The 16,471-nt window shown below is 49.7% G+C and overlaps 1 protein-coding gene across 2 annotated transcripts in view; it reads left to right on the top strand.

Moving 5' to 3' along the window:
• The window catches only part of LOC105695790, a 57,685-nt gene that overhangs the window by 13,765 nt on the left and 27,449 nt on the right, over nucleotides 1-16,471 (top strand). For both annotated transcript variants that reach the window (XM_012417709.1, XM_012417708.1), the window contains exon 2: nucleotides 8,363-8,617. In XM_012417709.1, coding sequence (XP_012273132.1) covers nucleotides 8,417-8,617 — 201 coding nt within the window. In that variant the 5' untranslated portion in view covers nucleotides 8,363-8,416. The remainder of the gene's footprint in view (nucleotides 1-8,362; nucleotides 8,618-16,471) is intronic.

The raw sequence follows: 16,471 nt of genomic DNA, 5'->3' as shown, positions 1-16,471 counted from the left end.
CGATTTTGCAAGGGAATTGCATAAATTTTAATCAATCCCGCCCGTTAATGGCGCCCGACCCCGGACAACGGAAAAGGCCGATAATTTCCCCGACGATTTGCATTACGCCCACTCGCTTGCGGTTTTAAGCGACGCAGGCGTTACTTTTATTGCAGTCGTAATTCAATTCGGCGACCTGTTCCCAGATCGGGTGGGTATTTCGAGGGTTTGCGACTCACTTCCCCGTATGCCGCTTTTCGTAAAAGTCACCAGTCGTCCGGCTGCCCGGTAGAGTCTCGCGACAAGTATTTACGCAACGAGTTTTCCTCGAGCGGGCTCGAAGCCGTCCTGGCGTTTGCATACGTTAATTGCGTTTCCGTGACACTTTACATGTCGCGGGGATAAATTGTTGGATTTTCTTTTTCCTCTCCCCTCCCTCTAAATCCCGATTTTTCTAACATACATTACCGAGTCGGACCTGTTTCCAGAGTGAATTTCATTCATGAGCGCGCTCGGAGATCCGGTAATTTATGAGAGGAGGCCTGGTAATTTCCCGAGTTTACCTGGAAAATTAATTTCCATTTCTCGGCGGATTGTTCCCCGACGTGTCCCAGGAAACGTTAAACGCGTTCTCGCGGTTTACGAATTATCGGTGTGTACGGTTTCGCGACTCGGAGAGGGAGATTCATCGCGAGGATTAATCCCTCCTTCTGCGCCCGACACCTCGTTCCGTAGTTCGCACCTTGTGCAGGTGACCAGGTGTGTCGTGGCTAGAAACCACGTAATAACGGTTTACGCAATGCTTAGGCATCTCCAGGTCCCTCGTTGCAGTCCCTCGAATGACCGTTTACGATTTCGTAACCGGGATTACGGAAATTAGGACCGTCCGAGGCTCGGTTACAAACTTGACCTTAATCGCCGCGATTAGCCGCTTCTTCTCTCCCTGACTTTCCCCTTTACGAGAAAGAAAGTTGAAAAGTGCCCGAGATTCGTCCTCTAGAAAGGGGAACGAATCCTGGGCCCTCGATGTTCTCTGCCTCCGAGGCGTGATTTTTCGAGATTCTTCGAGAATCGCTGTCGGGGGTGGAAAGTTCCCGGTTGGTAAAAAAGGACTCGAAGAAAGTGAAAACACGAGTTGGACCGTCCACGTGGCGACGATTACCCTTCCTCGAGGAAGCCGTCATTACCTCACCCGGAGGGACGCGAAAGTATCCGGTCACGTCGATCGGCAATTATTCTCGAACGTCCGCCATCTTGGATCGGAGTTTCTACGCGAGGCGACCCCGAGGTCGCGTTAGAATCGCCTAAAGAAAATCCCCATTCGGGATATCAGGGTCCTCCTGGTGTAGGATTTCGGCTCCTCGAATGTCCTCTTCCTGGAGAAACTTTTCCCGTAAAAGCTGAAATCGATTTCCTGCCGGAAACATCCGATCGCGACGTCTCGCAATTACTCTTAGACGTGTCCCGAGTAGCGGTTTCTATACGGCGCGTCCACCTCCCCGAGGTCGTTCCCGGAGACCTTCTCCTTGAAAAACGCCTCGCCGTCTCTCCAGGCCTCTCGATTTCGATCGAGGCATCGATATGCAGGGAAATCGCGACTTTGGCGTGGTTTTCTCCTCGTTTTCTTTGGGTCGAGCCTCGCGCGGTTTCCCACGGGGCGCACTTTACGGCCGATCGAGAGCCGTTATTATTTCGTCCAAGACTCCTCGCTGGACCTCACCTTCTCGTTGCTACTTTCATAGCGCAATTTAGCGCGACCGCGCATGCGCCCATCAACCGTGGCCAATTGACATCCTTTTGGAGAAGGTTAGTGACCCTCGTCGTTGGCGCTCAGCCTTGAGTCGCGACCTTCGCGCGTATTAACGGCGTCTCCTCAACGACGTCAAATTTGTCTCTTCCGATTTTAAAATTAATCCTATCCCTGGGAAAAATTTAATTCGATCTCGATGGCTTTCGCATGGGAGAACTACTCGGCTAGAAGGACACGGGGCCATTAATCTCGAATCCAGTTTCACCTTCGCGTAGGTACTTTCATAGCAATTTAGCACGGTACGCACCTACCAACCGCGGCCAATTGACACCCTTTTGCGGTAGGTTAGTGACGCCGGCTGTCATTATCCCTGAGTCTTGAGAAGCATGGCAGCCCTGACCTTGGTTCATGAGCACAGTGTTAAAAAAAAAAAATATGTTAATTTTATAAAATTTTTCTTGGAAGTTTCATTGAAACTTTTTAACAGTCTAATGGCTACGAGTAGACGGGCCCAGTACGCGCGTTTTATTTTTCGGATTCGCAGAGAGGGGTGCAAGAATATTTTAGAAATTCTCAATTCCGTAGATTCTCGAGTGATCTAATTAATCGCTAATTGGCAAGAAAGGCTCGGTCTCCCTTTTTCGAATGTCGAGGAGACGTATGACGCCGATTACCATTTCTTGCGCTCTACTTGACGCGTTGCGAATAAGAACGGGTAAGAACGCAATTATCGGGCGCGAGTATGCACGCGTGGTTATTTATCGCCGACGTTAGTTTCCGCGTAATGCAGAGCAAGTAACGTATATGTCGTTAGCGTTCCGATATGGTCGGAAGATGGGGACTTTTTTCCCGAGACTCGTGCTCTCAGAATGGCTCCATTAGAAGCGACCAAGCCCGCCCACCGATCGGGGAAGGATCGTCATTGCTATAATTAAACGCCGTCATCGCATTAGAATTTCGAGGAACGGTGGGAAGTCCCGATAATGCTGCTCCGAGGAAAGCGCACCGGTGGAGGAGGACCGTCTGTCATTGACCGATTGACCCATAAGTAGACGTAATGATGGTCGTCGGTGCGTCTTGTATGTAAACTCTAGGAAGACGTTGGGTAATCTGGAAATAACGGAAAATATGAGAAAATTTAATGTCTCGGATTTTGTATTTCAAGCTTAGAAAATGAAAATTATCCCTAATCCGTTTTCGGATTCGAGGTCCATCTAGTCGCGAAGTCTTGCGAGTTGCCTGCGAGATACTCCTCCTTGGCAATACAGCCACCGACGTGGATCTTATCTTCTGGTCATCTGGAAAATACCAGAAAATTCAATGACTCAGATTTTGTATTTCAAGCTTAGAAAATGAAAATTATCCCTAATCCGTTTTCGGATCCGAGGCCCATCTAGTCGCGAAGTCTTGCGAGTTGCCTGCGAGATACTCCTCGAGATCCCCTCGTCCTTGGCAATACAGCCACCGACGTGGGTCTTATCATCTGGTCATCTGGAGAATACCAGAAAATTCAATGACTCAGATTTTGTATTTCAAGCTTAGAAAATGAAAATTATCCCTAATCCGTTTTCGGATCCGAGGCCCATCTAGTCGCGAAGTCTTGCGAGTTGCCTGCGAGATACTCCTCGAGATCCACTCGTACTTGGCCAATACAGCCACCAGCGTGGGTCTTATCATCTGGTCATCTGGAAAATACCAGAAAATTCAATGACTCGGATTTTGTATTTCAAGCTTAGAAAATGAAAATTATCCCTAATCCGTTTTCGGAACCGAGGCCCATCTAGTCGCGAAGTCTTGCGAGTTGCCTGCGAGATACTCCTCGAGATCCCCTCGTACTTGGCCAATACAGCCACCAGCGTGGGTCTTATCGAACGGAACTATCTTCCGCTAGGGACTTGTACATGTAACGGGGGGTACTTGTAATGGATGAATGCCGGCAGCCGCGGACCGCTCGGATGTAACGCGTGATGCTGGGTGGTCCAGCCGGGATACGCACTACGTACCGCTCGGGGCACCGTTCTGCTGCGTATCCGGCGCTAGGCAGAAAATAATATGCCGACCGATCCATTATCCTCGGGCACCCCGACGTCCGGAGGTTTGCTCCTTTTCGATCCCCTCGACAGCCCTCTCGTTACTCTTCCCTCGTGCCGTTCCGTCCTAACCCTGATTCCCTTTCGCCCGTTTCGATCGCCGCTTTTCCGCGATTCCCTCTTCTCTGATCCTTGCCATCAACGTTCGCACGTTATGACCCCTAGGTCAGGGACGCGCCGGTCTTTTGGAAGATATCTTCTCCAGGACCAACGAAATCCGGCGTCGTGACACGGATTCGCCGATCTTTCTTCAACGATTAATAAAAAACGAGGCGGCTGGGAACAGTCGTAAATCAGGAATTATCTGGACACGTTGATCTCGGATTCATGGGCCTTTTTATCTCTGCTTTCGCCTGTCTTTTTGCCGGTAAAAAGCCCCCTCGGAGGCGACCCTCTGTCGCAACCCGAGCGAGAGAGTAATAATAAGTGGAAATTACCGCATCGTCAATTAGCTTTTGACTCGTACGTTCCTTTTTACGCTTCTTGCCGTCCTCTGGTAATTGTGCAACGCTGGGCATCCGAGTCTAAGATTCCGAGATTTCACGAATTTCTTCCCTTCGCCCGAGGACAGTTCCGAGGAGAGGAGGTTTCGAAAGGGACTTTGGGAGCGGGTCTTGGAGAACGAATCTCTCGTTGCATTTCGCATTCGAGGATACGTCAGGATTTTGCCTTGAGGTGGCGGTGTGACTTCAAAGGACCCGCGAACCTCCTGCGTAATATCCGGTAATCACGTAGAGCAGGTTTACGCGCAAGAATATGGGGTCCTGGGGTTAACCGTCGACTCTTCTTCTCCAGTTTCATCTTCTTCATCTTCATGGCCTTCCTCTGCGTGTCCACCTTTATCGGTCGCTCCAACGGGAAAAAGCATCCAAAGGGAGGAACGAAAGCGTCCCTTCCGCCATTACGCAGGGTCGAGTCCTGAAAATATCGATAAATCACGAACGTGCCATAATTCATCCCGTAAATATTGGAAATGAATTTCCGAAAGGTAGTATCGATATATCTTAAAATTCGCGAATATACCATATATGTAAATAACGATCGAAAGCTCGACCGCACTGAGAAACTAATTTCATTGAACCAAATAAATTGCACGCAACACTTATCCGGAATAATGAGAATTTATTCGCATTAAATAATTATTCTTGGAATTAACAAAATATTTCTTCGGTACCACTGAAGGAAATATTTTTCTGGTTCAATGAATCTTTTTTCCCAGGGCGAAGACGTGGATCGATACGAGAGGATCGACCTCGTATTGATCGTAATCCATCGGCGCGTCCACCTTAGGATTTGGAAACACACCTTTTGGAAAAATGAATTTCCAAAGGGTGGTATCGGTGGATCTTCAAATTTGCGAATGCACTGTGCAGGCGAATGACGATCGCGAGATCGACTTGGGATGGGGACCGGTGTGGGAGGATCGATCTCGTATCGATCGATCGACCGGCCGATCGCAATCGCTCGCCTTTCCCAAGGCTCCTCGCCTCTCCGAGATCCAGGGTACATCGGTGACCCACTTTTTCGGTGACGCACGAGTGACACGCGTCTGCACACGAGATGCACACGATGCAGACGATGCACACAAGGTGCACGGGATGCACGCGACGCGAGGAGCCTTTTATTTATGGAAGACGACGGTCGCGTACGCCGTTTAAGTGCGTCTACGACTCCTGATTGAAGCTCCCATTGTATCGAATCGAGATAGTAATTTAAGTCCTGTCGCTCATCGGGTTACTCTTATGGAACATCCAAGGTACTTCCTGCGGTAGAAATCTAGGCCAATCAAACGGGAAACCAGGACCATCGGGGGCCACGGGAATGGCAGGTGAAAACCTGACCTACCCCTACGAGACCGGGACCGAAAGTATTTTCAAAGCCTCCCTCGAGCCGAATAAAAAAAAAAATCCCCCAGCAGAAAACCTGACCCATCCCAACGCAGCACGGTGCAACAGGTGCAAGTCGGTCACTTCCTATTTATGAAGAAATTTGTTAAAGCACCGCGTCAATAGAACGAGGGAACTCCGTGAAATGGCTAGAAATAAGCCGAGTTTGTTACCCTGGGGCGACCGACGGTGCCAATTTAAGGCCCGTCGTCCCGGTAGAAATTTAGATTGATTAGATAGGAAATGGGAGCCCGTGGGAGTGATATATGAAACCTGACCTATCCTCGTGGGAACTTTTCGACTGGCGTAATTATTCGATAACAATGCAATTGCCAGTCGTCAAAAGTCCAGGATCAAATCGAGGAGATTACCCGAGCGAGGTGGAGTGAATAAAATTCCCGATGGTAGAAAGGTACAGAAGAACGATTGCCATTTACTCGTTTATCCGTTTCCGAGGACCTACACCGAGAAGGGAATATATTCCCGAGATGCAAGGGAACGCGGTTGTCGTTTCATCCGAGTGGTAAAAATGAAAGCGTTTAAATATCCCAGGAAGGACGGAAAAAGGGACCTTTACCTTGAAAAGGCCACGATGCATTTAAATGACTTCATTATACCGAGCCACCCCTCGCGGTGCAACATCCCATGGAAACGTCTCTCGTAACTCCAGACCTTCCTGCCTGAAAGGGGGTTCCCATGGGAAGGCCATTGTACTTTCTGGGAGGCGCGGAAGGTCCGGATTGATTTTTGGGAAATCTCCAAGATCCTCCGGAGCGGTTTCTCTCCTCTCTCGTAATTCCCTCCCCCTGGTGGAGCCTCATCGGCGGATGCATCTCTCTCTCTTTATCCGTGATCTCTCTCCCTTTCTATCTCTGTCTTCCTATAGACCGAAGAGAGGGAACGAATCGGATTTATTTCCACGACTCCCAAGTGCCAATAACGGAGGAATGGTCCCCGAAACTTTGAAGCAGCCTCGGTCCCTTTGATCTCTATCTCGTCGTGCCCTCTGGAAGTGGATTCCGAACCTTTTCCATCCATCAGCTTAGACCCGGGAGACATCCACGTCCACGGAGAGCAAGGACCACTAATGGCCTCGGAAACGAGGCGGCTTAATTCGATGGGTCGATACTTTGACAGGGTCCAGGGTCAGGGACGTTCACCGGCTGCGAGGTCCCGGCATTACCGTCGCCGGTACGCCATTACCGGCATGCCATTACCACTATATACCATTACAATCCCTACCCATCGTTATTACGATCCGCCAGCCGTGAGTCACTCGACAGGAAGTGCCTCTTCCGCGCCTCCCGACTTCCGGACAGTCTCTTAACTGGCACAAGGCGAAGATCCGATCGCCGATTCCAATCTGCGGGTCTTTTAAGATTCCCGACCCCTGGAAAAAAATTCCTATCAATCCCTCGTATCTCGAAACGATTTTACCACACAGAAAATAGTGACAGAGAAAATGATACTAAGCAATTACCACTTCGAGACATACATGTCAGTCCCTGAAAGGGATATGATGTATCTGCGACACTCGAAGAAAGTTTCGATTAATGTTACTAGACGCGCCTGGTTAATTGATTTCCAGTTGTCGCTAATGAGAAAGTCTGATTAATATGAGCAGAGAATTCTGATTACCGAAGTCTGGCTGAATATACGCTTATCTTAATCAGATTCCTGAAATACTGGATAAATTTCTAGTGAATAATTCTGCCTCTTCTACCGAGATATTCTTTTCGAATTTACCAGAAAAAAGGATTAACACAGTTAACGTATTACTAGAAATATTTTATGGTTGTAACGAGATAAGTAAGAGTATATCAAAGCTCGCGGTGATAATTATTTAACATAATTTTTTTTTTTCGCCGCCTTCCACAATATTCTGGAGTCAAGCCATGGGGACTCCAGTTTGTAGGCACGCCCTTGTTTCCACCCCCTGGGAGAAGCACCCTTCGCTTAATCCGCTTCACCCCCACCGCAATAATTCCGAGGGATTCCCCTTTATTTCCAAAACCAGGAACGTGACGATCGGCAAACGTCCACGGAGGGTATTGATCTCCTGGGATGCGACATCGAATGGCAGAAACCACCCCATTGATGAGAAATTCCGAGGAATTGTCAACATTACCAAAACTATAATAGTCACGCCAAGTCTGGCGATTATTCCCGAAAAAAAGGTGCAGTGCAAGACAAATTGGACGGTCCAGATCCAATTCACCGATGCACTCGTTCCCTTCTCGAAAAGCCACCCCTCGATTAATCCAATAGCACCCTATTGCAATAATTCCGAGGGGGCGCCATTTATATTTTTAAACCAAAGTACGTGACGTCGGATAGACATCCGGAGATAATATTGATCTCCTAGGGCGTTCGCCTCGGCCAAACACAGCTGGTGCCCAACTGCCTACATAATCGAAAATGACGAAGGGCTTCCTTTATTAAATAAATCGAGCACATACGCCGACAAACGTTCTGCGCCGCGTCGAAAATAAAAAAAAAATTAAAAATGTGTTAGCGAATCGGTTTTTCGAAACCGACGTCGGTCTACAGACGTCTAGACAACCGTGTAGGTCTTTGCCGGTCTTTTTAGCGCAAACGTAGGAAGTAGTTGTTTGACTTTGCAATTATCATTAACGGTCGAATGTTGTTCTGTGCAGATGACGTGATGCCTCCACCGGATCAAGGATCGGGCTAGTCGAGAGGCAGGAAAGATGGCCTCTTTGTTGGGGGACGGATCAGGACCGGGAGGTCCTGGACCATCCCGGTGCCTCCTGTTGCTGCAGAGGTCCTTGGCCATCCAGCTAACCAGAGGTCCTCCACCCCAGGTGCTCAATCCTGGCCAAAGGGAGAGTCCGAAGGAGCACCCAGCTGACGAGATGTGGATGTACGACAAGGGCTACAACCTCTTCCAGGTACTTTGCATTCCTATTATGCTAATCCAGGGGAATGGGAAAGCTCGAAAAGCGGCTTAGAAGGCGAAGACGAAGGCAGATGTAAGTCGAGAACATTGTTTCGGGCTTCCCCTGTAACCGAGCGGTCGGTCCCTGGGGAGATACGAATATAGGGAATATAGTTGGGTGGACTATAGGCGGCGAAGGCGGCCTGTAGAAAATCATATGATTGATACGCTTGTACTACCTGCACGCGTTTTTTTAACCACCTGTCGTTCTTGACATACCTGGGGACATGAGGACCAAAAAATCTAGTAACCTACTCCGGTTGAATCCGGTGAGTTGTCCTGGTGATTAATCGGGGAGTCGTTCGCTCCCCATCGAACACCCGGGTTGCCTTGCATGAAATCTTATGAAGACATCGAGTGAGAAAAAGTCGATGATCGACGAGGTTATCATCACCCAGATGAAGCACCCATCGGTCTAGTTCCTCCTCCATACACTTTACTATATTCCTAGGACCTTAACGCGATATGAAAGCGGTATTTGAGAGGTCAACCGATTATGAAACTTTTCTCCGAACCAATCGTACCGAATCGTTTGAAATTTCACCACCGGAACATGGAGGCCTTAAGTAAGGTCTCGACACCCATGAAATTAATTCTTTAATTTAAAGGTGATTACAAGCCAATTTTAAAATTGAAATTTCATCGGTGTCGGCACCTTCCTTGGTAGGCTTCCATGTTCGCGCGGTAAAATTTCGAACGATTCGGTACACACGATTCGTAGGGAAGTTTCATAAAGAAGATCCCTCAGACGGCGTTTTCATATCACCTTAATCTCTTCCGCACCGGTTCCGCTCCGCATCAATTAGACCGCTGGTCTCGAGTTTACCTCCGGCGCCGGTAAACATCCCAGAATTGAGCGTAGAGCAAACTCTCGGAGTTTCAAAGCTGCGGTAATTCCGCGCCGGAGTGCTCGTTTACCTTCTAGTCCTCTCGCACTCAATTGCGCGAGCCGTCTCTCCTCGATCTTCCCTTTCCGCAGCTTCCTTCCGACCGCTTTCCGACTATCTTCGCGAATCTCTTTTGGGGACTGAAAAGGAAGCACTTAACGCGAAGCGGACACCTTTGGAGCCGAGGAGACCGGCAGAGGAAATAAAATTGGAACGCGCCTTTCACACCCAGGAGGGTCCTCCACTTTTTTCCGCTGCTCTTCTCGTGCCGTGCGAAGAGGACCCTCGACGTGGCTCGACGATGGCGTCCCCGAGGAAGCCGCACGGAAGGGAACCTGGAGGCTGCTGCTGAATCGTTGAATGTGAAAACAATGGTCCATCCACCTATTCTCTTCCGGGTTGGCCTAGAATCTCCCGGGTGGAAAAAAAGCGCCCGTGAGTTTCCGCCCGCGGATCAAATGTGGGAAAACGGGTCAGAAGGAAGGGACGGAGGAAAGCGAAGCGCGTTTCTCGATCCGAGTGAGGGTTCACGAGAAATTTAATGATATTCGATTAATGGCTCGCCGGTAAGGAAGGTCTCTGCCACGCGTTGCGGCTACTCGGCTGCCGAGAGGAGCGGAAAGCCGCGGAAAAGGTGCGAGAAGGAACGTCTCGCCGAGTCGACGAGTCGGATAATTATACAGGGCGGTCTAATCGGCCGCAATTAGAGTTACCGTACGGACGCACTGTATTTATAGTTCGCGTTATAGTTCCACAAAACGCCGAGCGGTACGGCACCCCGCCGTTTATTTGCAGCTGCAATTATCGCCGTTGATTCCGCGGAGATTGCCACCTCGCAGATTCAATCGGACTCGAGTCGATTTACGATTCCCTGGTATATCATCGAGAATTATCTGAACTTCCGAAAGGAAGACGTACAAAAAAATAAAATTTCGTCGCGCCAGGAATCGGTTTCCCTGATTCTGAAATTCCGAAAATCTGACTACAAAACCAAGAATCCGAAATTCCCAAAAAAGGACACGAAGGTGAAATTTTTATGCGGCGAAAAGTCCATCGCTCTGTATTTATTGTTCGCGTTATGGTTTCTTATATAATTATCGCCGTTGATTTTTTCGCCAATTGCCCCAGCGCGGATTAAATCGGGCTCGAGTCGATTTACGATTCCCTGGATTACCTGAAATTCCGAAAGAAAGACGATGAAGTTCCCCCCTAGGGACGCGTTTTTTCGGAATCGCCGAGCCCCTCATTTCGCCCCTTCGGGATGAGCGTGGCGCAAATTGCAATTCTCATCGCACTTTCTCGTCGCCCGGAGGAAATTGCATCGCGCCCTAAAAATCGGCTTCATCAAGAACAACGTCGCTAATTGCGAGCGCACATCCGTCACCTTCCGGCCTATTATCGGCTTTTTTTCACCTTCAATTTCGCGGTATAATTTCTCCGGGCTTTTCTTTCGCCTCTCCACTCCCGAAGGGGAATTCTCTTTCTCTCGGTGCGGTGCTTTCATATCAATCCCGGCGTGCGGACTTTTCGTCCCAGAATCGCCCTAAAAAACGTAACTTTCCCGTATATCTGAGACTATTGAGTAATTTCCCCGCGCATGCAGATACATTAATTGAGATTGTTGCATTTCTCCCGGGGCTTATTCGAGTGTGCCTTACTTAAATATCTCGCTTTCAGAAATTCCCATACCTCGTACTTTTTTCCCCCGTTTATCTCTCTCTCTCTCTCTCTCTCTCTCTCTTTCTGCTCCTCTGAGATCCGATTTTTCCGACCAGTTCGCATTTCCCTCACGTACGTTGATGTATTAACGGAACTTTTCGCATTTCTCCTCCGGTACTTTCATATCCCCACGGGAGAATTTCTCGCAACGGGGAATTCGTCTTACCTAGATTTCAATAATTTAATCATATTTGCCGTCCACTCTTGCGCTCCACCTTTTCCTTTCCCCCTGAGGACTTTCTTTCGGAGCGCTCGGAGCGCAGCTGAGAATCGTGCCTTTGTACGAGGAAATGATATTCCACGGGCCTAAAAGCTGCACGAGCTGTCCCCTGGACATTAAAGTGACGTCCCGTGACACGGACTTTCTACTTTTGCTCTTTTAAATGGCCCAAGTCGTCGCGACATGGAGCAACTCGCGATTCACCCTCTTCCCCGCAATGGAGTTTCCCAATGGCGGAAATTTTCTTCCGGCGAAGTTTCGCGGGAAATTTATTCCGAGAAGATAAACAGGACCGTCTTCTGGCAACCGCAAACTTTTCTTGGCACTGGTTGGCCACTCTTGCAAAACTCGAATCACTAGAATCGAAGCCTCGCCTCGAGTTCTCGGAGTGGCGAGTTCGATATACGAGTTCGTTGCCGACTCGCAAATCCTGCCACGAGTCCAGATCTTGAAGTTAGGAGCTCTCTAAGTGTTTCGAGTATCAATTGGCAGTGGAGTCCGGTCAGGGTGGAGCATAAATCACGGCGGCATAATTTCCATAGTAATGCTCCATGGACCGAGCCCTGAGGGCCTGGGTGGACCATTTCCGTCGTGCAGCAGGCGAGAAGGCACCAGGTCCACCACGAGCAGGATCGACAACCTACCGCGAAGTGTCCGGGGGTGATATGCCTTATCCTTATCCGAGGCGAGTCCTGGGGCGTCGTAAAATCAGGAGCCCCTCCGAAGTCAAGGGGCGCGACGGCCTCGACGCCTGTTTTTACCCTTTGCCAATTAAACCGCGGGATAAATAAAGGAAGCGTCGCGACGCCCCAAGGCCAGAACGGGTTCTGGGTAGAAATGGGACCCGGGCTGGAGAACGGCTCCCGAGAGTTACGAACTCGTCCAGGGTCCCCATTGAAATCCTGGGGGATCCTTGAACGCTCCTTGGGGATTTTTCCAAAATGGAGGTCTCTTGCCCCACCCTATGCGGCTGATAAAAGTCCATGGAACTCCATGAAAAGCCGGATCGATGGTTAAAAATCGAGAGTGCGTGCCATTTATCGGACATCGTCGCGACAGACTCTCGCTGATAGAAACGTCTCGGGTGGCTCGTAAACGCCCTCGTTATGTGTCCCGACACTCGATACGCGAGATATATCGAATTATTATCGAAAATATCCTCGCAAAGTGTCGGCGAGGTGCATAGAGGATAGAAGTGAAAGCGCTCCATAAACCGGCGATGGCGGGTCCGCGCTTATGGTCGCGCGGCGCGACGCGTCGCGTCGTTCCCAGCGCGGTTCATGCCGGGTTTTACATGCAGAAATTGACAACGGACTTATGCCTCGTGACACGGCGAAAGCGCCGTGGCTACGCAAATATCCTCGCCTCCTGCGCGGCGCAAATCCCCCTTCGGCTCTCGTTTATGGGGCCCCATGCGAGACGCCCTCGTAAACGGGGACTCCTTTATCGCGGACCCACCCGTGGACGCTCTATAAATATTTCCCCCGGAAATTCTCGGAATGCTCGGACGTGGAGTAATTCATGGAATGCCTAGATGGAGAGGGATTAATCGCGGGGGAATAATCGTCTACGGGTGGAGGGCGACTACTTGGCGGATAATGTTACGAGCGAGCCTGCCAAATAGTCGGTATACCGGATCGAAGGACGCTTTAAATCGAGCTTTTCATTCCTATGGGGAGCAACCGGTCCTACGAGGACGCCTTGTAGACACGGGAAAAAGTTAACAATTAATTCAGCCGGTAATCGCTACCTCGGCTCCGTCACTTGGTTTTCCTTGGAACACGGGGACGCGTCTCCGTCTTTCCGCGTTTTCCTCGGCGCATCGACTGCAGACCTGTCTTAGGATCGAGCAAAAAGTGTTAATAATTGAAACGCCCGAGCGGTTGCCGCGAAACGGCGCGTACCTTAGAGGAGCAATCGGTTGGCGTCGCCTCGCGGCCGCCATCTTCTTTTTTCTTGCGCAAGAAGCGCGTCGCTCGGTCGTCGCAGGAGTCGAAGGTACGCTTGGAGGATGAGAGAAAAGTATGAATAATTAATTCCTCGAGGGTGATGGCGGGGATTCGAGGAATGGGAAGACTGCCAATAGCACGTGGAATGGCGGAGACATAACCTAAGCGATCGGTAGCAACCTCGATTATGATAAAGGATAAAGAAAAGGCACGGGCGCTACTCCGCGATAGACGCCAAGGCGAGCCGGGGCAAGAAAAGCATCGCCGGTGAATTTACACGCGGAGAAACGTTTACGATAAGTATCTGCGAAGCAGTTCCCAGTAAGTATCCACCGATACTACGGCCGGGCAGATTGAGTTGCCGACGAGCATAACGACTCGCCTCGCCAGGGGAGAGAAACGCCGCTCGCGGCCCGGCTACGGCGCGGCCGGCCTCGCCTCCTATCTTATTATCATTTTAGCAATATACCGCCGGCGAAAAAGGGGGAAAAAACCACCGTCCGCCAAGGAGCCGCCATTAATTCGTAATATCCATTAGAACGAGCAAGAACTCTTGCGGCCAGTGCCGATCGGCGGCGATCCTCGGCGCGCTTCTCTTCGGGCCGGCCGCCATCTTGGATGCCGCGGGGACTCGGACGAATAATCGAAATTACCGCGTTAGCGTTTAAACCGGACGTATATTTACGTATAATATCATCGATTGTAAATATATCCAGTAGTATTATTGACGTAGGTGGTACTCGTGGACGCGATGACTCGCGTAGTACCCGTTAAGGGCGTCGATTTTCCGCGGAAGAGGGATCTTTCTCGAGAGTCCTCGACTAATCGCGCGTTATTACGTCTCTTCTCGAGGATGGCTGCCGTTGCGTTGGAAACGGGCCGATCGATTCGACGCAAAGGATCCCGTTTCTGCAGGCGCTACTCGGACGGAACTAACTCGCCGCCTCGAGGACGCCTCTTCCTCGGGGCCGCAAGAAACGACGCCGCGAATCGTCGCGCTTCGTTTAGCGATCCCCGGGGCGAGGTAAATAAGTTATGCGAAACGGGCGCATTCCGTCCCTTGGTCCAATCGGCGAATTCCGTTTAATCGGCTCTCGTCTCCCCTTTATTGCTCAGCGATTTCCTCGCCATTGGCAGTGAACCTCCGGCGAGGCTAGCCCGAGGTACCGTTCCTACTCGGTCGCTAATTATTATGCAAGATGCAAAAGCGGCCCATTATCCTCTAACTTCGCGGATAAACGGTCAGACCAGGTGCTGACTAAATTTATGCACTACTAGGGAGAGTATCTTAATACTCGGTATTACCGGTCTGGCCTTTGGCACCGTAATGATCGAGCACCATTCGATTCGAGAGGATTAGCCTTTCCTGGAGGATCACCCGAGGGCCGCCACTTTTCCCAGTGCCCGAGAACTCCCCGAATCGTCCCGAGTCTTATGCAAATTGGTATTGAATAATTGTCCGGCGAAGTCGCCGGCAGAAAATGCCGACGAGAGGCGCTGTCGAAATCGGACGTCGGGTATTACTCACCTGGTACGAATCGCAGTTTTGTGGAGACGTGGGGAAACCGGGATAAAGAACTAACGATGCGAATGTAGGGCATCGCCGAGAAAGAATTTCGACTTTCGAAATCCTCGATTTTTTCCCCCCGGGCCCTGGGGAAGCCGGCTACGATCGAGATCGATCGGGAAAAGAAAGGGAGCGATTATCCGAAAAATTGTTCGAGCCATTTTATGAATATAAAAAGCGTTTATTTCTCCTAATGCCCCGCGGCAGACGTTAGGAAAAAGACCTCGGACCGTTCGTGAGGTGTTAAACCTCCGAGGGTATTGAATATAAAAGTTTTTTTCCGCCCCGACATTAGGGACATTTAAGCGCCATTACGCTCTCCGACCGGCTCGATCTTCCGTCTCTTGACATCAAAGAAAAAGCGCCTATGCCGCTGAGAAAACTACGAAGTATGGGAATGGGAGTCATCCTCGATTCGAGATGGAATCTTATATGATTAGGTGTAAACTCAGCCCTGTTAGGTAAATTCCTTTCAGTCGATGCAGTTGTTGGGGGGGTCTAGGATTATTGGGGAAAAAATTATAAAGAATCCTCGTCTCTGTTAATTTCTTCTTATTGTCAGCGACACTTTGCAAGTCTACAGACAATGGAATTTTAAGCGAACCGCTGATCGCTCGGTAAGATACATCACGCTTCTTTCTTTTAAAATCCATCGCGAATTTCCTGATGTTAGTAAATCGACACATCGACGACACGACGGTGATTCTTCAAGATGCGGCGAGGCCACAGGAAAATAAGAATTTTCGTGGAAAAATCTTTTTATCAAGATCCACCGGGAATTTCTTGGTGTTAGTGCATTAACGCCGTAATGGCGATTCTTTGAGAAGCGGCGAGGTCGCACAAAAATATGACTTTTTTGGAAAAATTGCAGACGAATAAATTTAATTCTCATTGATTCGTTAGGTTATTTTCTCCCTCGAGTTACAGACGTTTCAGAGGGTTTTACCCAAGGGGGAAACTTGGTACTTTCGGAGATCCTCGAGGGGTTCGTGAGATCCTCCCACGCCTCGAATTTCCGCTTCCGGCACTTAGCCGCCTCCCGGGCAGTGGTAAGAGGAAAAAAGAAATTGTCGCAATTCTCCGGCAAGTCCTTTCCATTAAGTTCGTCCCCACGTCGGCGACAGAAGTCGGGAGTTATCGGGAAAAGGCACTTAAAGGAACGAGTGGGAAGGAAGGATTTAAATGTACCGCCGAAGAGCCATCCTGTCAGCCGCAGACAGAACTTCGAAAATGCAGAGGCTTCTGAAAGTGAAAATACAAAAAAACGTCACCTCTTTGAAGTTGTCAAAAAAAAAAGAAAAAGTCGCTAATTTGTATAGAGAGGTCCTTCCTCGTACCATGATCGACACGAGGCGATACTATCGATCCGCTCGCGGCGTTACTTAACTTCCGAGTCGAACGTTAAATTCGACGACAAAATGGCGGCGCATTCTGGTAGCGGAAGTGACGGGAACACGATCGCACA

This window comes from Orussus abietinus, unplaced genomic scaffold (genome assembly GCF_000612105.2).
Source record: "Orussus abietinus isolate OABI.00-Male unplaced genomic scaffold, Oabi_2.0 scaffold4, whole genome shotgun sequence".
Taxonomy (NCBI): Eukaryota; Metazoa; Arthropoda; class Insecta; order Hymenoptera; family Orussidae; genus Orussus; species Orussus abietinus.
This window is presented reverse-complemented; position numbering and strand designations above follow the sequence as displayed.